Genomic DNA, 24303 nt, shown 5'->3' with positions numbered 1-24303 from the left:
ACGCCACCCTGGCTGTTTTACAGTAAAAGAAAACAAATTAATAACTTGGGAATTTGTATATAGCTTTATTAAAACAATGTTTAGCGGTTTTATCAGTGAATATTATAACAATGATTAATCATCCAGAGCTTTTACGTTATTATTAAACATGACAGCCCGGATCAACAGGTACTTTGGAGGAAACTTAACCAACAAACAACTGCGAACAGTAGTCTAAATAAATGAACACGGCTCCGTTACTATTTGCACAAAGATCATTAATTTAATTTTGCAATGGCACATTAGTTTTGCCTTTAGTTTACACTTACTTGCTTCTGGTTTTTCTTCTGTCCGAAAGTGTTTATCTTTAGTCTTCTTCCTGCCAGTAAACCAGTTATAATCCCATTGACTCAGTGGGGGTCCTGGTCAGAGCGCACAGAGGTCTCCACAGCTCGAGGTGGGCACAGTCCTACACTGGGGACTAGGGAAAGGGGCTGAAGGCGCCGCGCGCTCCACGGTCATTCCTGAAAGCCAGGCGAGTGACCCACCCTGCAGAGTTAAAAATAAAGTTGGCGCATCCAGTACATGATCTGTGCGCGCAGGGGACGGACATTCCTGACAAGGGCTGGTGACTCTAAATGGCAGAGACACACTTCTGATGTCCTGTGCAACGCCTCCTACCCCCACCTCAGTGCACTCCACCCCGCCCAGAAAGGGCTCTAATCGCGCACACGGCAACCACCCACCTACCTATCGAGACCCTTTCAGAAATGTCACCTCCAAGGTAGAGAAGAGAGGCCAGGACATGGAGAGTGGACACACCTGTGTGATGAAGTCAGAGTCAGAAGAAATGACATCAAAAAAGGAATAAAGCTCATTTGGAAACCATTTAAGCGATATAACTGCACCGATATAATCTTATTAGAAACTTCATTAAAGATATAGTGCAACACAATGTTTCTAACCCAGAAGCACACGGAGAAATATGTTTGTTTGTTTTTTTAATATCACCTTTCAGTACAACAATATCCAAAAAGAATTTCAGTCAGCACTAAAGGTAAATGTTCTGCTTGCTACATACAAGGTAACTAAAACTGAACACACAAGAGGTTTTGATGCAACAGTTTCTGTGTCATAAAAAACAAACAAATTATTTGAAAAATGGCTAATAACAACTTATTAGCAACAAGAAGTATGGCGCTTATAATAAAATACATACATATCACACCAGAAAAACATAAATATATATATTTCTTAAGAAATAAAAAATATGCTATAAAAAAAACAAAACCAAGAAATTATTACAAAAAGCTGTACGGAGGTTTGTTTTACTGACAATATTAAAATTGCAATCTGTAAGTCAAACTTTTGAGTTAGGCATCTCAAAATTCTGACAAGTTAAAATCTTGCAATTAATTTTTCCTGCTAAAGTTTTATTTTCCTTCAACCTTCCATACAGCTCCTACTGCATTTTTCACTTGTCTCTTTTTCTTTGGTGCCTCAGGGAACAGGTTTAGTTGAACTTTCAGAGTCAACATTGTCTTTTAATGACTCCGCATAACATGGCTTCATATCCAAATACACAAGACCCGGAATGTCTGAGAGCAGTCTGGCCTTTTCTCATCTTAGTTAAAAGAACTGTACACATTAAAACAACAACCTTTTTACAATCCTCTTCAATTTTACTAAATGCATAAAAGGTTTTGTGCAAGCAGCCACAAACACAGCACTCCGAAAAACAGCTACATAACACATTCAACAGCATTTCAAATAGAAGACAAGAGAAACTAAATAAATAACAGGCTTCAGAAACAAGTGGGAGGGGAAGACCTTAAAAACTCACCTCATGCAGAATCGGGGTACTGAAAACTATGAGAGCTTAACCCTGGAGCTGGATAATAGTCTCATCAACACGTTGCATGTTTGACATGAAGGCATGAACCATCATGTTCTGGTTCAAAACTGATCTGCCCTCATGCCCTTAAGAGTTGATAATAGTCAAAAGGTTCCCAACTTTCCTCTTCCTTGTTTTGCTACAAAACTTTTTTTCCCCTCGTGTTTTTTTGCAGTGAGCTGATTAACATTTGCAGCTACAAAACAACTCCTTACCATTCCTCCAGGTTTGCCTACATGGTGCTACTATAAAATTTGGATTTAAAACATTAACAGAACTGGCTGCATCTGTCAGTCAACATATAAAAGAAAGTAAACAGACAAAAATGTCACTGAGGAGGTAAAATGCCTGCTATTTATCAGGGGGATATAAGATTTAGAGGGGAAACTTAAGTGGTCTCAACCTGAAAGCACCTAAAAGCAACTGGCAATAACTGTAATGCCAAGTCATTCATTTAAAAACATCTCATCTTTGGTAAAACAGTCTTGAAAATATTCATGTGCATGCACAAATATAGAAAAACACCAATATTTTACAAAAATACCTTCATTAAGAAAAAAAAAAAAGCTGCTTCAACTTTGTGTCTGGATATAAAATGTAACAGTGCCCTTAAAAAAAATCAAGTAAATAACATTTCAGGTGCAAATTCAAAAGACAGACCGACTCCGTGATGGAGAGGATCTAAGTGCTCGCTGCTAATGATGCGTCTTTGCGCGTCCCGTCGATTTACGAAGAAAGGAAAACGTCAAGATCGGCGATGACGGCTGCCTGTCGTCTGGCAACAGTGTTCACGAGACGGTGAGGAAAAGATGGAGTTCCTAGGTCCAGCTGAAAATAAACAGAAGAGGAAACGGAGATAACAAATGACATCCATGTAGTACAGCCTGCAAATTACACTCACCAGACACTTTGTTAGGTGCACCGTGCTAATTCTGAGCTGGACCCCATTTTCTTTGTGGAAAGAGTCAACAAGGTACTGAAAACATTCTTCAGAGATTTTTGGTTCACATTGACATGAGAGCCACGCCTCACACAGTTGCTGCAGATTTGTTAGCTGCACATCCAGTGAAACAGCCATTAGAAGATGGGGACACACTGCGATCATAAAGGCATTGATACAATCGGTACCAAGGCCTCCTGAAGTACGTCAAGGAAATAGTCCCCACACCATTACACCACCAGCCCAAACCACTGATACAGAGCAGGATGGATCAATTTTTTCATGTTGTTTACACCAACACCACCTGAATATTACAGCAGAAAACGAGATTCAAACCTGGCAACATTTTTTCATGTTTCTACAGCCCAAAGTTGGTAAATCTGTGTGAATTGTAGCCTCACTTTCCCGTTCTTCGCTGAGAGAAGAGGCACCTGTTGTGGTCTTTTGCTGCTGTACACCGGAGATGCTCTTCTGCATACCTTGGCTGCCTAAAGTGGTTACATTTGAGTTACTGTTGCCTATCTGTCAGCTTCTGGCCACTCTCCTCTGACCTCTGGCATCAACAAGGGATTTTTACGCAGATAACTTTTTGGACCATTCTCTGTAAACTCTTGAGATGGTTGTCTGGGAAAATTCCAGTAGATCAGCAGTTTCTGAAATACTCAAAACAGCCTGTCAGGCACCAACAACCACGGCATGTTTAAAGTCATTTAAATAACCTTTATTCCCCATCCGTTTGTAGTTCACAGAGTTGCTGCCATGCGATTGGCTGATAAGATATTTGCATAAATGAGTAGCTAAATAGGTATACCTAATGAAATGTCCAGTGAGCAAGTTACTCAAACACAGCAAATACAAAAATACAATTATGTTTTCATTAAAAAGATGGACTCTGAGTGAAGTCTGTCTGTGCTGTATCAGCTGCTCCTGTGGTAAACTTGGTGGAAGGTGAAAAAAAAGCTTCTACTCCATGAAACTAATTTCCCTAATAGTGATAAGCCTGCCAGTGGAGAGCCATAAAGTCATCCTGCTGTTTAGATCAGCACAATCAGCCTCAATAATCAGCTCGAAAGACTGATTTACTGGAAGTTAAAATGCATAGACTTCAACTCTGCTACCCTTCTGGTGGTTGTATTGCAATACACACAACTGCGCTATTACGTATATCTAAAAGTAATACAGTGGGAATATAGAAATAATTCACTGAAAGATGTCTTTTAGGTATTTTGGCCTTTAAACGGCAGCCTCCAAAATGACCACAAAAAAGAAACCGAACATAATAACCTTCACAAAGGTCAGATTTATTCTTCTGAATTATGTGAACACATTACTTTTGCACCCAGTGAAATAGGGAGTGATGCATGAGAGCCTGCGGATGTATTTCTGGCAAGCATATTTTACCTGTAGCAGGTAGATGACTCTGGTTACTTCCTTTTCATTACGTCTTACTGGTTGCAAGATCCAGCAACTGGGCAACATCTCCCCACGGATGGCGTCCACACTGGGCCGAGGGAGAGACTCCTCAAACACAGACTGCATTGCTAGCACGTGCAGGCCACCCTGCGGCAGAGAAAACAATATCAATAAAACAGGTGCCGCCGCACTCTTTTGATCAGCCGGGAGGCAAGTGTACACCGACACCAACAACCAACAGCTGACACGATTTCCTCCACACCCACTGCCTCTGAGTCAGAGTGTTGTTTATGCTCGGTGACTTCTAAGCATGAGTAGTATCTAAATAGCATGTTTAACATTTTGTGGATGAGGAACATGCTGTTAAATTGTTGTTTGCACTACAATGTAATCTGGATTTTTCTTTGTCAAGCTAAAGCGTGCAAACGCTGCACATACTCCCTGAGCCTTACACAAGAGAGATGAACAGTAATCATGCGCGCCGGCTGGTTAATGTTGAAGCTGTGCTCACCTGTTTGGACTGCGAGCTGATGCAGCAGAAATCTCGCGGCTGGCTGAGGTGACAGGTGGACGAATCTGTGAGAATGTAAACTAAACAAAAATGGAGAGATACGTGAAAATGATCAAGTATAGTCGATACAAACCTGGAAATAAAACAACTGGGGCAATGTAATAAAAGCCCAATACTGGAAATAGATTTACTACTATAGAAACAGACAAACCAAACAGCTCCTGTGCAAGGATTTTATTTGCAGTGTGATGTTTGAGCGCAAGGCTCTTTCTCAGACTTTCATGAATACACTAACGAGCCTACTCATAATCTTCACAACAAACCACACATGACATATCTCGCCTTTTTCAGACTTCCATCTGTTAAAAAGTAATAAAAATAATGCTAGATAGTGTAACAGAAGAGCGTGGACAGGAGAGCAGTGAGAGAGAGTGGAAAGACACACAGCAAAGGGGCTTGTGTTGGACTCAAACTCGGGCCGCTGCATCTTTATCTTCAATTCTTTATGTATATTTTAGTGTCTGACAGACTCTTACTTGTTCTTTGTGATTGTGTATGCTGTACAAAAATCAATAAATACAACATTTAAAAAACAAAGTCACATATAAAGAAAAACTACACTACAAACAAATCATGTACCTTCAGTACGTTCTACTACGTGTTTTAATTATCCAGCACCAATTCTGTTTAATACTGGGATACTAGACTGGTGGAAAGAAAGTTCACTAAATAAAATGTCATATTCACGATACAGTGATTTGATACTTTAGTTTAAATTCTGCATGCTTGCATAAAAAACAAAAATTATCCAAAGAATGAAAACTTGGAGAACAAGAGGCTAGCAGAAGTAAAAAAGGCCTCGTGGTGGGCTGCAGGTATTAAATGAAAACACACTGCAGGTGTGAGAATGGAGCTGGCCGCGTAATAAAACAAACTTGGCAGTGATGAATGAGACTGTGCTGAACCACGCTGTAGTACAGATAGTTAATGGATGCAGATGCATTCGCTGAGAAGAATTTGCAGGCTCTATTAACTGCGTAGCACAAAATATAAATAGTTTTGCTGTCAAGATAAAAGTGTAAATATTATATTTTATTTTTAAGATTTGCTTTTTAGCAAAAGCACAAAGGTTTTTGCAAGGTAAACGGATTGCACAAGGCCACCTTACACAACCATAATTCATCAGTTTTTCTTTCTGAGCAATGACGTTTAAGCAGTGTTTTAATTTCTGAACTCTCTCAGAAAATAAGCATCTTACTTTTTAAGATGATGTTTTAACTACTAGCATTATAACAAATGAATGGATAGGGAGGAATGAAGTTTCAAGAAATCTCCTTAAAATTGTGATATTCAGGATAACTCAAGATTAAATATACTGTCATTAAAACTGCTGCCTATGAGGATGTTGGCTCACCAAGCTGAGTGCTGTCATCTAGTGGTCGTGTCCACACTGAGCGGACTGACTGATTGTACATGTGGCTCTTGGACAGCTGGGAGATTAGGTTCCACAGGCTATCCGGTGGTCTGTCCAGCTCCCCAGCCCCCAGGAAACCGTGGACAGATGGGCAGGAAGAGGGTTTGTAGTATGCCTGAATTCCCCGTTCATCTCCTTGGTAACTGGGTAAAGATAGACAGAGTTCATTTTCTAATAGCACATAAATGATTTTTGTGTTGCAAATTGTCTACTTGCTCAAAATTATCCTGGAGCAGGCACGGAGGAAATCGAGAAAAGGGGAGATGGTTGGAGAATGCTCACCTCCAGCCTGCTGCGGCTTTGCCCGTCACCAAGTTGCCAAAATCCCCTGAGGCAGCCAGTCGCACCTGTCGAGAAAAAAATGTCTTACTCACCTCAAAAACAAATGCCAGTGAGAATAAACCCGAAATTTTTATAAAGGACAGTTAATTACTATGTGAATCTTTCAACTCAAATACAAAATACTAATTAGAATGTCTCTCCTAGAGCACGTTTTTCTACAGCTGACTTTTCAGCTATATTACCTCAGCCAGAGCTCGACCGAGAAGACTGAATGTGATGTCCTGATAGGTTGTCGATATGGAAGACGAGGAGCCGACGGATGCTGTCCGCTGGCGTGTACAGGCTGGAGATGAAGTCATCAGAGGTTCAAACCCGCTGCTCTGTTGGATGTCTAATAAATCACATGATATTATTAGCACATTTAGATACAGAGGGTGTAAAGAAGAGGGTAAAGAAGTGGTGACAAACCTGGGCAATAATCTCATTTATTAGTCGCCATATTTAACAAATTGCCAAAGCTTCCAAGGAAGGCAAATATAAAGCCTGAAATAGCAGTGATTTATCTGGACGTCTTATTGAAATAATAATTAATCATGATTATTGCCCAAATCTATTTGGGGTTGGTGATTAACTGTCCTGCTGTTACCCTGGGCTGACAGCCACCCTCTCTGTGTCTTCACACTCTGTGGAGCACAAATAGGAGGACGTGTCCCAACCTTCAGCCCTTCATTCTTCATGATCTGGACAGAAGAAAAGTTGAGCCTTTTTAGCTCAGTCTTAAATCTCAGTTTCATTTCAAATCTAATGTATCATGTAGCATTAATATACAGACCTGTCCTGTTCGAACTGGTCTGTTGCCCTGCTGTAGTTGGGTGGTGTTGCCACTGTTGTACCCTGATGTTGGTCCAGAGGAAAGACTCAGATTGGACCCCGTGCACAAAGTGCTGTTGCTTATCCTTGTCCGATGCCTCAAGTCATCCTGTCCGGCACACGTCACCTAGAGTCAAGTTCATACAGACAAAACTATTTATCCAAACATTTACAACAACATCTAAATGCTGCACAGCACACAGGATCCCCTCTATAGTCACTTTTATCATGATAGGATGAAGACCCTGGAGTTCACTGGCTGGGATCTTTAATTATTCTCTGTGATATGGATCTGACTGACCTTGTCTTCCTGAGATAGGGCCTGCTGCTGTAGCCTCCTCTTCTCAAGCTCAGTCCGTTCTCGCAGTCGTTCTCGTGCCTTTGCGATCTCCGTCCTGGCTTCTTCCCGAGCTCGACCATAGTCCCGCAACAGCTGCTCAATGTCAGATGGATACTGGCTTTCTTCCCTTGGAGCATCTGGCATTCTTCAGTAAAAACAAATAAGAGCCAAATAGATTTTCTGTTTACATCACTCCTGAAAACCTAAGCACGAAATGTGAGATTCAAGGAGGCTGTTGTGCTTTGATTTTGTGAAACTCAGCATCTCACCTGGCGCTCTCTATCACTTCTTGCCGAAGCCTTTGAAGATGCTCTTTGTGCCGACTGGGCATTGCAGTAGATGCAGTCTCCTGAGGACGGAGGCGTGGGTGCTTGCTCGGACTCAAGCTACGAGCTCTCCGGTAAGTCTGGAGGCGCTCCTCCCTCTCCTGCCTCAAACCCTCAATACTCCTGCGATGCCTGAGGGATCAAATTTAAAAAACAGTAACGTCAATGAAGTCTAAGAGAAGACCAGTTTTAGAAAATAACAATGTATCCGTAGTATCAATTACAAAAGTGTTTTATGTTTTAAAAGCTGGCACTGAATGTCAGGTGAGAATATTATTATTATTTCTTTTGGATTTTTTAATTAGGTATTTCCACTTTGGTGTGTATTAAACATTTTAAAGCAAATCTTATGTCAAAATAGAGCATTTGTGGTAACTGTATCCTTACACATCATACAGCTGCTGTTTTGTAGAAGCAGAAGCTGGCGTCACAAGCTCTTCTTTGGACCTCGGGGACAACATCTTTAGCAGTGTGTCCGTCTCTCCCAGCCTGTAATGAAGCTTAGCCTCTGCCAGCTCCACAGTCAGTGGTGTCGGGTTCATGTTGAGGTTGACCGTCGCCATCACCTGCTCTCTCTCCTGTCGCAGCTTCACTATCTCCTTTGCCCTCCTGTCGCTCTGCGCCACAGATTCTGCATTTGAACCAAAGCTCCCGACTTCACCCCATTCGGCACACTCTCTGCGTTTGTTGTGCTCACTGGTCACAAATGTGGTCAGGTTTTTTGAGCATTTTGACTGTTGCTGATTGACCCCCGACCAGTTGGTGAACTTGTTGTGCATAGGCAGGTCCTCCGGGACTCGCTGATTAGCTTGACAAGGAAACACATCGCTGACAGGTTCAATGTTCACAAGCACATCTGTGTTGCATTCACTGGGTGCTAGTGACATTATGTCATCCTCTTGAGGTTGATCAGCCTTGTCGCTGAATGGAGATAGACTGTAGTTAAAATCCCCAGCATTAGGCACAAGTCTTCTGAAGTCTGATGCCTGCTGTTTGTGCACATCAGTCTGTTTTAATGTGGGGGAAATGTGGTTCTGCAAAATTAAACCATTTGCTGAAGTAGGCGTCCACTGCGGGGATGCCACCGGCCATTTGGACCCGAGCTTGTGGTTGTCCTCGTCTTGATAGTTCACATGTCTCCCATCAGAATCTGCATATGTTTCCATTGATGGATTTGGACTTGAAGAGCACTTATCTAATCTTTTAGAGCTTGTGCAACTAATTTCACTCACTTTCTCAAGTGATACTGATTCTAATTTGTCAGAGGAAGAATCACAATCCCGTAAGGACATCCGATTGCCATCCGAAACAGAAGGAATGGTCATGCTGTCATCCTCAGAGGGATGGTTTGTCTTTTGAGCCTTACATTTTGCAGAACATGTTACCGACTGTTTACCCTTGAGCCTCGTGCGTAATCTGGCTCCCACTGTAAGAATAGGAGATGACGCACGGTCTGTATATGTGACCATTTTCTTCAGATGAGGAGATGTGAGGTGTGTTAATGAAGGGCTGTGATTTTCTTGGTAGCAGATTTTTGATGGCCTATGGGTGATTTCAGGGGCTGCAGTACTTCTGCGGCCCAGTGCTTCAGAGACTCTAGATGAAGCAGTCCTTACACGCCTTTGACAGTCAGCTGCAGTCTTTGCACGAGCAGTTTTGAGAGGGTCATTCGCAGGCTGTGAGGAAACAGAGGTGTTAAACCTCAGGTCAGGCATACTTTGCATCTTTTCAACTGTGTTAGATTTTGTTTTTACCACACAGTGGATATTTTTGTCTTGAGAGACACTCACAGCATCAGAACCAATCACTTTTACTATGACATTGACTTCATGAGATTTAGACTTCTCACTGGGTGACAGAAGAACAGCAGCTTTCTTCTCTGCTGGAGCTACAAGCCTCTCAGTCTGGATCCCAACATCTGCAGCCGTCTGAGTTGAGCAGTCTCTCTTGGTGCCACCATTAGACTCGACGTAAGATGTGCTAAGATCTGAGAAGTTAATACTCTTTGAACTGGAACTGCGAACTTCACCTGTCCTCATTCCCTGGACGTCCCCCAGCAGGTTTGAGGTGCTGTTGATTAACTTAGAAATGTGAGCTGACATGCTTTCCATACTGGCCCAAGTTGGAGATTCTGTGATATCCACCTTGTTTTTCTGTGATGCGGGTACATCTGTGTTGCTCCTTTTGTGACGATCTTTCCTCTTCAGAGAGCTACAGTTCTTACCGTTACCCTGCGCCTGAAGCTCACGCTCAGTCTGAGTACTGTGTTCGCATGTCCTTTGTGCGTTTGTTTTGCTCGTCTGGCACTCTTGCTCAGGTGAGTAAACAAACATGATGTCATCTACTCGACCGGAAGCGTTGCCAGGATCGCCAGGAACACTGTTGACTGAAGAACCGCTGTCTGCTGTCAGATTAGCAGGGCAACTGCAGATATTCGCAAATGCCTGTTGACAGGGTGTAAGCTGAGATGTTTTAGTTGCTTGTTCTTTATAATCCTCCACACTACTAAGAGTACTGGAGAGTCCCTTGTTTGTAGCATATGTGCTAAGATGAGAATTAAATGGAGAGTTCTGCTCATTCAGACCATTATCGACACTGCAGCACCTTGTTATACGTTTCTCTGAGCTGTTTAAAAGTGGAGAATTACTGGATAGGTCAGCAGCACTTCCAAACGCTGGGTAGCAATGTTGGCCTGAGTCGTCTTCTTGCCACTGGTGAACATAAGGGTTGATGTCACTGGATGCAAAATGAATAGGGGAGTCTTGAGACTTTGGCACATGCTGTGGCTCCTTTTTGTTTGCATGCGGGCTAATTTGTTCCGTTTTCTGTGACACTGACCGAAGAGGTAAGGAGTGTCTTTTTAGCGTGTAAGCTTTACTAAGCTTAACTTCGTTTTTGCCGGGGTTTCCATGGGAAAAAGTCTTCACGTTTGATTTGTTTGCTGCTGCTAAAGTAGATTGTCCTGCATTGCTTTTTCTTGGCTGTCTGACTTCAGGTTTGACATCATTCTGAATGTCAAGCTTGACCCATTTAGATGCCAGCCTGCTGTGATGCATCCTAGTGGCGGCGTGGTCCTCCTCATCCTCGTCTGATGACTTAAGAGAGGAGTCAGAGGAAGATGTGGGACAGGTCCTGATGTGAGACTTTCTGAACCGCTTAGTTTTGCCTTTTTGCATCATAAGAGAAGAATTTCCTAACATGCCTCCAGTTGTGCTTTTCTTGGGCTCTTTGGCGATTACAGGTCTAAAACAACTTGGATTTTTAAAGCAGTTTTGCTGTAGCATTTTAGATTGCGACTCCGCTGTTACTGCTCGATTGTGTGGCACGAATGGTTGGGTCAAAGTCTCTTTGTCACTTTTCATTATGCAATCTCCACTGCTAATGATTTGAGTATTTTCATTAAATTTGGGATGTGACTCAGATACATTTGGGGGTTTGTTTTTGCAGCAGCTCTGAGACGAGTTATCGGAATCAGTCTGTCGATAGCTGAACTCATCCTGTGCCGTGACAGAAGGTTTGCCTCCTGTTGTGGTGTCTCGTTCAACATTTACATCATGCCCAGCCGAGCCTTTCATGCAGACATCCTCACCACGGGGTGTGTTCTGGTTGCTGTAGCTTCTGTCTGCTTTAAACTGATGTAATCCACCACCAGCTAATAACTTCATGGCTCCAGATATTTCGCCACTGGTTTGGAAATGTTGAATCATCTTTGGCGTGTTTGGTTTGGGTGAATAATTATCTTTATTGACAACGTTCGATGCAGTTTCCACACCTGTGCGCCCCATAGCAGTACAGCTACAATTCACTTTTATGCAGTCAGTGGTGAAAAGTGTTTCAGGGCTTATTTGGTTAAGTTGTGGGCATGTCTGCTTAGCATTGGAAGCTGGGGGATCTGTCTGGCTGTCTGCTTTTTTGGAGCAAATATCAGTAATAACTGGATGAAGATTAGCTATTATTTCACGTTTGCCTGCATCATTAATTTGTTTTTGTGTTAGAAAGGCATCACTTGCTGACAAAGAGTCGCTAGCGTGCTCGCACCCTGCCTGGCTGCACAGAGTCAGACTTGAGTGGATATGTGGAAGTGAGTTTTGGAAAACACAGCGGCTGAAGACCTGCTTGTTTAATGTTCCATCAGACACGCTATGAGCGCTGTCAAAGGTTTCCGTCACTTCAGTACATACAACCGTGCTGCTATTCCTCAATTCAGCTGCCATAGCTGAAGCCAGGTGCTCACTTTTATCCACCTTATTTTTACTTATCAGTAAAGTTTCCAGTGTAGGATGTCCACTCAGGTTTGTTCCTTCTTTCGCTTGATTACTCCTTTCATCTCGCAGATGTTTTGCTGTCCATCTACATTCATTACTGTTTGAAACAAAATGAATTGCAGATGATGACAAGGCATTCAGACTTTGACTCAAGCTCTTCCTGGCCCCATCACTATCCATCAATGACAATTTCATGTGCTCTTTCACCACTTCTGCGATTCTCAGATCAATAGTGCTGCAAATAGCATCTGACTTGCATACGTGTTCTCCCCTTTCCTGGTTTTTTCCATGGTTATTCACTCGGGATTCTCTCTGTTCTGTTTCTGCAAACTGTTCCTTTAGAGTTACACCCACCTTTTGGACTACTTTATTATCGCCAAATGAAATACTATTCTGTGAATCTTTTTCATGACTCTGAAGCCCAAACTGAGAGTCCTCAAAGATGCCACGACTTGGTTCGAGTTTCCCACTGCTGCAATCAGATACTGGCAATGCAACTGAAGACACTGTATCTTGTGTAACGCTGCCATCAACACAAACAGAATCACATCCTCTGCTGCTAGTTTCTACTGCAGGCTCTTCTTTATTAGAATCCCCGGTGCTATTATTGTCATCAGGGCAAATCTCCTCATGGCTGTCACCTGATGCACAGCAGAAGCTTACCAGCTCGCTGCTGTCCTGTGTATTTGGTATTTTCAAGCTGCCCATGAAAGTATCTTCTTTGTCTTTGTTTCTCTTCCTGGAATTTTTACAAGTTGATTTATCAACTTCCTGCTGTAGTGCAGTGGCCTGCTCAGCGTCTTTGATTCCATCCCTTATAAGAAATGCATCTTCTGCATTTGTAAACTTACACTGCTGTAAATCTCTCACCTTTTCTGTTCCACAATCGAGACTGCATACTCTTGCCTTTTCAGTAGAAGGTTTTAAGAGACTTGCAGCTTCAGGCATCTCAGCCAGTACTTCACGTGGGTTAGTAGGATTTGTGGAGAAATGGATTACTGACTGAGACAATGAGCTGCACATTTCATGGTCAGAGGACACTGTAATGTCAGCAAACATCATATTGGAGGAATCTGCAAACACCTGAATCAAATTTGATGTTGTTTGTGTGGTCTGGGAAATTTCAGTCTCCATTTGATCTAATGAAGATGCTGGATGCTGACTGTAACTGAAAATTGGAGTACCTGTAATAGAAGGATCTCTCATTTTTGCGGGTTCTCCTAAACACTCTGCACAACACCTTACATCCTTCTGATTATCAGACTTCAGGGCATTGTCTGGTGTTGTCAGCGCCTGAAAACCCCCCAAAACTTCAAGGTCGTGTTCTTCCACTTTCATGTTTACACCTTCAGTGCTAGTGGACGTAGAGCTATGGCTTCTAGATCCAACCTGAGAGCCAGACAGATTCATACTTGTCGGACTGGGACTACTGCTGCTGATCTCTGCGTGTCGGAACATAATGTTTCTTTGAAAAGGTAGAGAATCCCTCTGCATCCTGGGACTCTCTGCTGCATCTGTGGAGGACCAGGCATCAGTGAGAACCAGCGGGTTTTCTGGCTCCCTCACACTGCAGCTGCTCAGAGAGCGTGGGCTACTGGTTAAAGCCTCCACATTCCCAAAGTCCTGAGTTAATTTATGTACAGTGTCTCTGCCTCTAGAATCTGCTACTAATGAGCTTTGAGAAGAAGGCTTCATTGTTGTATCAATTTGTCTTGTCTTCGGGGAGCTTTGATGGCTCCAGTATGCCTCTATTGGGATTACGAGAGTTTTCTGATGGCTGTCCCACTCAAAACTGGTCTCTGCTGTTTTAGTGTGCAGCTTGGATGAATCAGTGGAATCAGTCACCAGTGAGTAGGTTGGTACCAGTGTCTGGCTAAATCTCTTCACTGTTGAGAATTTAACAGTGCTCTCCAAACTGAGTGAATCTTTAGACATTTGACTGTCTTCACTCTCTGCTTCGCTTTGAGCTGCATCCTCATGTCTCAGCTGCTCTGCTAGAGCTGTGGCATAAGCAGAGGACAGAGAATCAAGAGAGAAAAGGCTCTCGCAGTCTGATGTCCCATTGTCTTTGACTTCTCGCTCTTCCTCCCATCCAACCAGTCCATGCTGCTCATCGATCCATCTACTAGTCTTGTTCATCAGAGCCTCAGTACTATGCCACCGTCTATGTCTAATGCTCTCAAACAGAGTCCTTTGGTCAAGCTCCTCACACGAGACTGTAGTTTTAATGGTACATTTCCTTTGACCCATTTTGGTGTCTCTAAGGCTCTTGTCTCTTCTTTGTCTCCAGTGAAATTTACTTGTAAATTTTCCAAGCGGCTTAGGCAGTTGTCTATTCACACCTGAGGGAGGTTTTCTGAACACTCTGGACAGAGCTCTTTTTATCCTGGGCCCCACAGAACGAGGAAACGACTTGCTGATGGTTCCTAATCTGCTGTTATCTGCATGACAGGATGTTTTCTCGTGCATAACAGGGCCATTCTCAGAACTGGGTTTGTCTGTGGATGATCCTTGAAAGTTTTCCTTGCCGACTAGCAGCAAACTACATCCAAGAGGCAACTTCTGTGTACCCGTCAATTTCTGGTCTGACCTGTTCTTAAAAGACAGGTCTCGGTTCGGAAGCAGAGGTTTCCTTTCTGGCCTTTCCCGGCAGAGCTGGGTTTGTGGTCCCTCCTTGGCAGTCTGTGTGATCTTTTCAGGGGAGGTTACTCCATTCTGGCGGGGCTGATTTTGCTCTGAGAAGATAGAACCAGAACAACTTTGGGTCCTTTCCCGAGGAAGACACTCATCCGAAACCCACTTCCTGCTACCAGTCCAATCGGACGTTGTGGGTGAATTTAAAGTCAGGTCTGTGGATCTGTTTCTCTTGAGGAAGTGTCTGTTGGAGAAGGAGAAAAACAGATGTCTTAACAGTCAAGACCTAAATAATTTAAAAAACCTGAAAAACTGCTTCCTGAATCCTCACCAACAGATTTTACTGTCCCCTTACCTGAAGATGGGTGTGTTCTGTGGGTAGAGTCGGGACAAAAGATCGGATGAAAACGAGTGTCTACGAGAATCAAACGGTCGTCCTTTGACCTTTGAGGGCGATCCAGCCTCAGGAGATTCTGGGCTGTCTGGTCCTAAAGGCAGAGTCTTTTCCAGCTGCTGTAACTCTTTCTTTGCTTCCAACAGATGCTGCTTGCTGGCGATTCTCTCCAGCTGGTAACGCAGCCTTTTGCGCCGAATGCGGCTCTCGGCCCGGCAGAGAGCGTGATGCTTTAGCAATTCATCCTGCACTGCCTTCTTCCTGGCTCTTATCACTTGGGATGGACAATCCACTGAAACATCTTTCTGATCCCTGAACACATGGCTTGTTAACCTCTCCAGCAGGGGTGCAGGGAGGAGGTCTGCTTGAACTCCAGACTCCTGAGTGATCCTCTGCTCAACAGCTGTCAGGCGATGTTTCTCCTTCAAAATCCACTGCTGGACTGTTGATTAAAGACAGAAAGTAGGACATTTTGAGCACTAGAAATCGCAATCAATATGACTTTTGGTATGTCATCTTTTTTTTCTTTTTTTTTTTAAACGATGCAGAATTTCAGCTTGGATTTTGAATAATACTTGTGTAAGTGATGAAATGCAAAGAGTTCTCACTCTCAGTGTGCTGCTGTTGGAGGTAGGCCTGCTCCCTTTCTAGCTCTCTCTCAGCCCGTCTCTGTTCAGCCTGAATCTCCTGACGCAAACTCTCCACGAAGCGTTTCTGCTCCTCCACACGCTGCCTGGCAGAAGGCTCCTCACCGGGAGAGAAGCATGCACCCACCTGCTGTGGGAGATTCGCTTCTTTGACACTACAAAAAGAGATGCATGACACAGATGAAGCACAGACTGAGAAACGATGATGAAATAAGAGAGAAAAAAAGACAACCATGGAGAGTAAAACGATCATTTTACCTCACCTATGTGTAGTTTGATGTCTAGAATTTTATAGTTTGGTGGCAGAGAGGTTGAAAGTAAAGGATACTGTTGTGTTCAGCGTCTCATGAGTAACTAAGCAACCCCTGAGCCTGAATCGTAAACAGCTAACTGGGATTGTTCACAAGGGTGGGGGCTAATGGAAACATGCACTCCACCAAGTGGAAGGACTTATGCATGAATCTACAGGAAGGACACTGGATTTGTAATTCTTATCAAATATGAAAGTGGGGACAGAAAAATACCTGTTTAACCCACATATATTCACAGAGTGGGAAACATTGCCTTAAAACAGTATTTACCTGTTATCAGGGGTCACAAGGCAAAGTTCTGTGTAGGTGCAGGTCATGCCACCTTCACTGGCCTTAAAAGAAAAATTAATATTTTAGTGTTTACAGACAAAATAAGAAATGTGTTAAAAGGGAAATTCTGTGTATCATTAGCATTCAAGTGTGTCACCCAATCATCTGCTCATCATAAATATTTTCATGATTGTCATCCTAATCAACAGCATCGCATTCGTTTTGGGACGATTAGCACCTACCCGCCTGCGTTCCCGAAGGACAGCTGCTTCAGCCGGGTGGTTGAAGCGGAACTTATGCACTCCTCCCAAGGTAATCACTGTCCCTGGAGACAGAGAGACAAATCTTTCATCATGAGCTGTGCTAAACCCATGGCATTGTGTTCATGGAAGCTGTGTGTGTGTGTACCCTGCATTTTTATCTTTAAGGTAACTCTGTAAATCTTTAAGCATATGTGCATTTATATTTTTTTCAGCTTTGCTGAATGTATATGTGTGTCGAGAACATCATTTTTTTCCCCTGCTTATTTGAAAGACAAATTGCTCACAGCATGTTCTTTTGATTCTTGGATGAAATTCAAGTTTCGTTTAAGGCCAGCATTAATTAAGCAAAAGGCATCAACTGCATTTGAAGTCATGGATTAGCTTTACGTGCAGCAGAGCAAAGCAGTAACTCACCAAAAGCTGATTTACAATATCTACATAAAAATAATCAATCAAATCACAAAATTGGACTCGCACAGCTCAAATCCAACATTAAAACTAGAGATGGCACGATACCACTTTTTTATGTGCGATACCGATATCATATATTTGGATATCTGCCGATACCGATATGAATCCGATATAGTGTGTTTTTTAATCAATAAAACTGTTTTTTTAATATATTGCTGCATTTTGTCTAAGTTCATACTCAAGTTTAAATAAACAACAACACTAAAGCTATTCTATTATACCTGAATGTAAAAAATACACTGCACCCAAAATATTTCATAGTTCAGCAAAACTGATCAATCTAATAAACTTAAACCTACTCAATCCTTCCTATTCTGGTATTTTAAAGAGTACTTAGCAGAAATATTAAGCAACCTAACTAACAGGGTTGCAAACTCCCAGCAAAAAAAAATAAAAAAATAGGGAACCACCCCCCACCCTCCACCTCATGATGCTTAATCGACGTAATCAACCTTAATTTGATGCAGTGTGAAAAAAAATGCACAGAAATAAATTATTTTTCAAGAATAATTAAATAGATTCAACATCTTTCTTCAACAGAATTGCAGACTGCACAGATGGTGTCTTCCCAAAGGAAAAAGTAGTATAGCTTACTAGGGTATATTAGACTTAACAGTTCCTATATACAGTAATGGACTTCTATATATTTTACATAAGATTAAAACTTTGGGTGTAAGATTCAGATAATTATTTATTAAAAGCTAGACATTTTAAATGAGAATAAGAAAGAAAAGTATGTCTTTGTGCCCCCTTTTCCCTGTTCATGCCCTATGGGCCCCCCTGGCTAACCTTTGCTAGATCCGCCCCTGCACAGTTACCAGCCGTCAGCTACGTAGAAAAGGATCCTGGTGTAGAAAGTAATATTAAATAAATTCTAACAACAGCTTATAAGCTTAAACGTGCTGCTGTTGTTTATCCACTGGTTTCCTCTTTCTGGCGCGAAGTGGGCCAAAAACAAACAAGAGAGACGGACTCTCGACAGAAAAGCCGATCAGCTGATCATTAATCAGTTTCACGATTGAAGTAGCAGCAAGAAGAGGCAGTCGCTCCATATATCGGTTGTTAAGCTTAACGTGGGAATGCTTTACAAACATTCAGAGATGAACTTGCACACTTGCTTTACTTCTCTCTGGGATAACATCCTCGGGGATGAAATGCTGGTTTGGTAGCGAGGCTACAAATACACACAGCCGCTCTATCACGTGAGCACACTGCTCCGACGTGCTACGGTTATGAGCCGAGTTACGCCGTGTCGCAAGTTTTGTGAGGTGCTTTTTTGATATTTAATGGATCGGATTACATTTTTATTTCTCTCCGATATCCGATCCAGTAATTTACGTCAGTATTGGACCGATACCGATACGTAATATCGGATCGGTCCGTCTCTAATTAAAAAATAAATTTTTTTCTCCTTTTTGTACCAAGATAACCAGCTTCTGTCACATTATCTGGGGCAAACCTGCTGGGAACCAAAGACAGTATGAACAAAGTGCTCTGCTGAGGACATGAGCTGACCTTGAGCCAGTCTACAGGACTCTGTGACCTCTCTGTCGTTGAGCAGGCAGACACAGCTCGGCACTGGCCTGAGCGTCACCACACCCCCGTGGTTTTCAATCTCACAGCTGGCGCTGCCCTGCAAGACTACACACAGAATGCAGAAATGCTGTGACACATTTTGATTTAGAAAGCTGTACCGTTGCTGCTATTCAACTACACAACATTTACAGCATCTAATGCAACATTTAATGAAAAAGGGGCTTATAATACATCCACATCGTCATAATGTACCCTGCACCTTGTGTGCAATAACCTACATGACAAACTCAAAAATATACTTTGTCTGTATTGTATCATTTCTGTTTCCAGACCTCTCTTATCGCATGGCTTTAAGAGAATAAATAAATACCTATTTGTGGTTCTTCAAATTGGTCCTGAGGTCCAATGCGGGTAACTCCTTCCTGTAACAAAAAATATATTGTGAGCATGATAGCTCTAATCAAAATCCACATACAACACAAAAATATCTAAAAAAAAAAAAAAACAAGCAAATATTTTGACACAAAATCTTCTGTGAAGGGGTTTTAACGTCTATTCTTTCACTTACCTGGAAGAAAAATAAATGTGATTTGTTTAATCTGAAGTCTTATCTAATGGGATTAAAGGCTTTCTTATTTGGTGTCAAGTCCACATGTGCTCCCAGGTGGCCTCAGTTCTTCACATGCAGGAAACTGTGTAATTGTCAGGCCTAAGGGTACGCTTGTCATTGTCAGAATCAGGACAGCTTAAGCTCCCCTGACTCCTAGCCTCAGAACTAAGAGCCTCTTATCCAAGAGAGTTTTATGCATTGCAGAAGGTACACGCAGACACACACACGTACACACAGAGGGGAAGTTGACAGGACAGTTGGAAGATACAGTGAAAAGAAAAGGCAACAGAAACGCACCTTTTCTCAAGAGTTTTTCTAGAAGTACAGAGAGAAATAGTAGTACAAGAAGATGAGAGGATTGGAGGGATCTAGTAGAAAAACAGAGGTGGTTTTAGTCAAGTCAGCTGACAAAAACAGTAACTTGAGATTTCAGAAAAGTAGAGCAAATGCAAAAGTTTGCATTCTGTTGTTTGTGCAAAAAAATATATTTTGAATGTTATGGCATGCCTGTAAATTACAAATACGTATCTCCTGGGTTGCAAAGACACTTGCATAAAAAGAGAAAGAATATAAACCCTGTATTTCCTTTTTTTTCTCATCATACCCTGAGGTGATAAAAGACGACACCGGTGCTGAGAACATCTCCATCAAGGGCAACGAGGTGTGGCTGGAGGGAGTTGATGAGGAAGCCTGCCCGGTCTCTGTTGATGTCCACACTGTACTCCTCCAGGAGCTCCTTCTTGTCTCTCCAGCTGTCTGACCAGTCCTTTGTCAGCTGCTCCACCTGCAACCCAGGAATGGGTAAGGGGAAAGGAATGTCAGGAAGAATGGGAGGTAGAAAACGTTGGCACCAACATCTGCTACTAGTGTCCAGTCCTATAGATAGTAGTACTGAAAAAACTTCTTCAGATAGAATGATTTCTAACACTTGGTTTGTTTAACTGTTTAAGTTTCCAATGTCTCCTAGTAAGGCGGAACAAAAAATAAAATCCCAGTTCAGTTAGTGTCGGTGTCTAATCTTTGAGAAGATACATGGTAAATATTGGAAAAAGCAGCGACCTGATAAAAACATTCCACCGAAGTCACACTTGCTTAAAGTGTCAAAGACTCAGACAGGCAGATGCAAGCATGTGTGTCGACCCTGCGTTACCTTTAGCTCGTTCTGCAGCACGATTTCAGAAAGATTTCCATCCCTTTCGTCACTCAAGGATGGACTGGGATTACGTTGCTGTCAATCAAGAGAGTAAAGAAATGATCAGTCAACATACTGTGCAAAAGGAAAATGTCACACAGACATTACAATGCAATTCAGTCCTGACCACCTAAGGGGATTAGAAATGTCACCAAGATATAAAACACTGTATTAAGGATTTGGTAGAAAAATGTGTAATGTGAGAATCTCTTTTATACAAAGCCTTACAGTACTAAGAAGGATTTTTTTTTTAAGGGAGTGAATGCAGCCGAGTGTCTCCCTGGGAGAGTTAGAGACACGCTCTAGCGATAAAAGGTCACCATACCATTTCAAAGCTGAGCAGCATGCTCTTCAGCCTGTCAATCTCCTCTCTCAGTTCCCTGATCAGCCGAACATTCGCATCCTGCACAGAAATCAAAGTGCACGTTAAACCTAATCCAAACAATTAGATCAAACATTAAACCTTGGCATCTGACTCCAAACAGCCGCTAACCTCATTAACCCGAGGCTTGTTGACAATATTTCTGGCATGGGCAGCATAGCGCAGGGTGCTCAGGGTCTCGTTATAACTGCTGGCAGAGGGTGAGACCGCTGCAAGAGAAAATACACGCGAAACGCACACAAGCCAGCAGCAGTTAACGCTCACATTACGTGGCATAAGGTGGTCAGTTGTCTTAAATACAGTTTTAGAATATATATGAAAATAAAAATTTATTGTGGAATCATTCAGTTTGAACTCACTTGCAATCATAATGGTTTTGGAGTTTCCACCCAGACTGTCTTTCAAAAGCCATGTCAGGACTGAGTCTCTGTAGGGAATGAAGCAGTGCCTCCTCCCACCTCCACCTCCAGACAGCGAGCTGCTGTGGCTACCCACTGTGCTACCATCGCCCTCAGAGGCCACGCTGTTGATACTCTGGCAGCTGCTTGACATCTGTGAGTTCTGAGCTGCGGAGGTGGTGGCAAAAAGATTGAAGGATGTGCCAAAAAAAGCAAGCACAGGAGAGAACACAAGAGAATAGATGTGAATTTTGTGGAAGTTTATTCAAGTGAAATAAAAATACTAAAACATTTTATTTACCAAGAGCTGAAATGACAATGCCTAGAGTAACCAGAGACTTGTTGATGTTGGAGCCCTCTGTCAGTCTATCCCTGCAGTAGTGGGGATCTGCTCTCTCACTGGTAGACACAATAAAAACAAAGTATGACATCATATCAATAAAAAATGACTAAAAAATGTGTGAAATAGGGAGTTCAGCAATCTGAGGGCAAGAGTCAGTATCCACTAGGGGGCACTTTTGTCAACGATTTGGGCTTAAACAATGCTGAAGGAGAAAAAATAGGGCACACGACAGCAGGAAATAACATTTTCACCTCCCAGCCAGGTCGACCAGGTTAATCTTGCTGACAGTTTCAGAAGGAAGGTTGTTTTCTAGGATAGCCTAAAGAGAAAAGACAAAAGTAAATAACCCAAAGTCTGCATATTGATCAGTGGTCAGTTATACAGTCGTCATACAAATTCAATACTCTGGAGTATTATGAGAATATCTGGAAAAAAGTAACAGCACAACATGCAGAGTCTGAGCGAGATGATGACCTGTGTGTACTGAATCGTAAAGATGGCATGGGATCTGCTGCTGGCATCATGGTTGTGGGTTGCTGCGGTGATGCGGTTGGCGATGCCTTCCTCCAGAAGGTCTATGGCCTGTTTGCAGTCTGAGACCACATGTGATGAAAGGTCTGATGGGAGGGACGCAAAGAGAATGATAATTTGTATTGGTCAACCCCGAGCAAGACTGAACACAATCCGATTTTTATTCTACATCATACAAAACTTCTAAAAACATGAAACTGAATGGAGATGAGACAAAAAAGCTGCTTTGATTATTTGCAGGGATTAAAATGTTAAGAGGAAAGAAGTATAAAAAAGAGACACAAACAGGAAATGCATCAATCCTTGCTCCCACCATGTGCTTTTTAATATTTCCCACAGCATCTAGAAACAACAGTTTCTAACAATGCTCTACTTCCAGGCATGAATCACCAACTTAAAAAGCTGTTAAACATGTGCACACAGATCATCATGGAGCCTCTTGGCTCATCATTTAGCCTCTTCCTCTTTGTTTTCTCTAAGCTGGTCAATACAAAGAGTTAAATTGTTTAAGGAAAACAGGAGTGGCAGCAAAACAGTGTTTGGATGGAAAAGCACTGAGGGATTAGAAGTAGAATTTGGAAAACCTAAATGGGATATGATGTGTGTGGAACTGCTTGGAACCACAAGGAAATGACTTCACTTCCTCTGGCCAAGTGGGATTTCTCCTGATACAGACAATGAGTGGATGTGGGGCTCTGAATACGGAGAGTCCGGCGGATGACAAGGAGAGAAAGAAATGGAGGGAACGAGAGGGAAAAGATGAAGAGATGAAGGGGAAAAGAGAAAAGGTGAAATAAAAGAAGCAACAGGAATCTAACAACTAAAAATAGATGTGACTAAAACTAAATCAAAAACAGAAGAAGACTTGTAACTTGTAAACAACACAAACAAGACATCTTAGAGAATTTTTTCTGACTTCTACTTGAGTGTGCATTCATGCAAGATACTTTTGGCTGCTCCCCTACTCACAAGGGGTCACTGTCTGTTTAATTTGGGAGATTTTTTGCACCGGATGCCCTTCCTGATGCAATCCCAAAGGGATTTGTGTCTCCTTGAAGCTGGTCCGTTAGATCAACATTTAGTGCATCATCACCTGGAACTGCTACGTCATGTTTTAAACATTGTAATGCAATCTGTTCATCTTGATTTTAGGGGTTTTTAATGTAGATTTATCATTCTTCTGTCTAGCAGTGGAAAGGAATGAAAACTCACCTTGTACATAGGGTCCTTTCTCAGGATGTTCTCTAACTCTCAGTGTGGCTTTCTTCTTCTGCTCTCCTCCCTTCAGCAGATCTCTTACACGCTCGTTATAGATCTCCAAGAAGCTGCAAGGACAGAGAAATAAGGAGGCAGAGGTTTAAAAAAAATCAGCTTCAATATAAGTTTAGCTTAAAGTCTTTTATATCCCTAACGTCACTTAGATGCACACCACATGTCTAGCTAAATCTACTCCATTCATTATCTGTATGTCTATGTCTTAAATTTTACTCTTCTGAGGTTTTTATTTCTGCTCTATTTTTTGAGAGCTTAGAAAACACAATAAAAGCTGGCTGTAGTTCAGCCAGGTAGTAATCATGGCTACCCGGGCAGTGTTTTAAACTGCTTAGCAAATCAAATAACTGGGAAACAGTGTGTATGCTAGAGAGATTGTAATCTTCAAATTGTAAAAAAACCCTGTATTTTTCCTTGTAATAACCATACAATTGGCAGCTTTGGCTCAAGTGGCGTGTACTCAGGTGTCCACTAATGGCAGGGTTAGTACTTTGATCCTTGGCCCCTCCGCAAACCAAAGTGTCCTTGGAGAAGACACTGAACCCAAAGTCTTTCCAGCCTGGCGCTCCGTCTCCACTGACGTGCAAGTCCATTTAACATTTATGAGTGAAAGGCAGGAAGAGCTTAAAATGAACAAATTTTCCCAGAGAAATTAAAACAGAAAGGAATCCAGTTTTAATTTTGCTGGCTACAGTTTTTCAGCATAACTGCACCATAAACTCTTGTCTAATTTGAATTAAACTTCAACAAAAGGC

The 24303-nt window shown here is 42.2% G+C and overlaps 2 protein-coding genes across 2 annotated transcripts in view; both read right to left on the bottom strand.

Moving 5' to 3' along the window:
- Window positions 1–620, bottom strand: part of sptb (spectrin, beta, erythrocytic) — a 41294-nt gene extending 40674 nt beyond the window's left edge. The window contains exon 1 of the mRNA XM_005736581.1: window positions 309–620. The gene's annotated coding sequence lies outside the window, so the exon portion shown is untranslated. The remainder of the gene's footprint in view (window positions 1–308) is intronic.
- Window positions 621–2449: 1829 nt separating this feature from the next.
- Window positions 2450–24303, bottom strand: part of stard9 (StAR-related lipid transfer (START) domain containing 9) — a 36833-nt gene continuing 14979 nt past the window's right edge. The window contains exons 7-32 of the mRNA XM_005736579.1: window positions 23489–23601; window positions 22220–22362; window positions 21997–22064; window positions 21704–21801; window positions 21364–21570; window positions 21116–21213; window positions 20948–21025; window positions 20581–20658; window positions 20035–20214; window positions 19191–19242; window positions 18800–18925; window positions 16793–16875; window positions 16551–16612; window positions 15931–16124; window positions 15284–15764; window positions 8417–15172; window positions 7973–8161; window positions 7665–7848; window positions 7326–7490; window positions 7140–7233; window positions 6736–6884; window positions 6494–6558; window positions 6152–6354; window positions 4738–4817; window positions 4215–4373; window positions 2450–2701 (exon numbers count right to left, since the gene is read on the bottom strand). Coding sequence (XP_005736636.1) covers window positions 2600–2701; window positions 4215–4373; window positions 4738–4817; window positions 6152–6354; window positions 6494–6558; window positions 6736–6884; window positions 7140–7233; window positions 7326–7490; window positions 7665–7848; window positions 7973–8161; window positions 8417–15172; window positions 15284–15764; window positions 15931–16124; window positions 16551–16612; window positions 16793–16875; window positions 18800–18925; window positions 19191–19242; window positions 20035–20214; window positions 20581–20658; window positions 20948–21025; window positions 21116–21213; window positions 21364–21570; window positions 21704–21801; window positions 21997–22064; window positions 22220–22362; window positions 23489–23601 — 10207 coding nt within the window. The 3' untranslated portion in view covers window positions 2450–2599. The remainder of the gene's footprint in view (window positions 2702–4214; window positions 4374–4737; window positions 4818–6151; window positions 6355–6493; window positions 6559–6735; window positions 6885–7139; window positions 7234–7325; window positions 7491–7664; window positions 7849–7972; window positions 8162–8416; window positions 15173–15283; window positions 15765–15930; window positions 16125–16550; window positions 16613–16792; window positions 16876–18799; window positions 18926–19190; window positions 19243–20034; window positions 20215–20580; window positions 20659–20947; window positions 21026–21115; window positions 21214–21363; window positions 21571–21703; window positions 21802–21996; window positions 22065–22219; window positions 22363–23488; window positions 23602–24303) is intronic.

This window comes from Pundamilia nyererei, unplaced genomic scaffold, assembly GCF_000239375.1.
Source record: "Pundamilia nyererei isolate P.nyererei 1_Seehausen unplaced genomic scaffold, PunNye1.0 scaffold00070, whole genome shotgun sequence".
Lineage (NCBI taxonomy): Eukaryota > Metazoa > Chordata > Actinopteri > Cichliformes > Cichlidae > Pundamilia > Pundamilia nyererei.
This window is presented reverse-complemented; position numbering and strand designations above follow the sequence as displayed.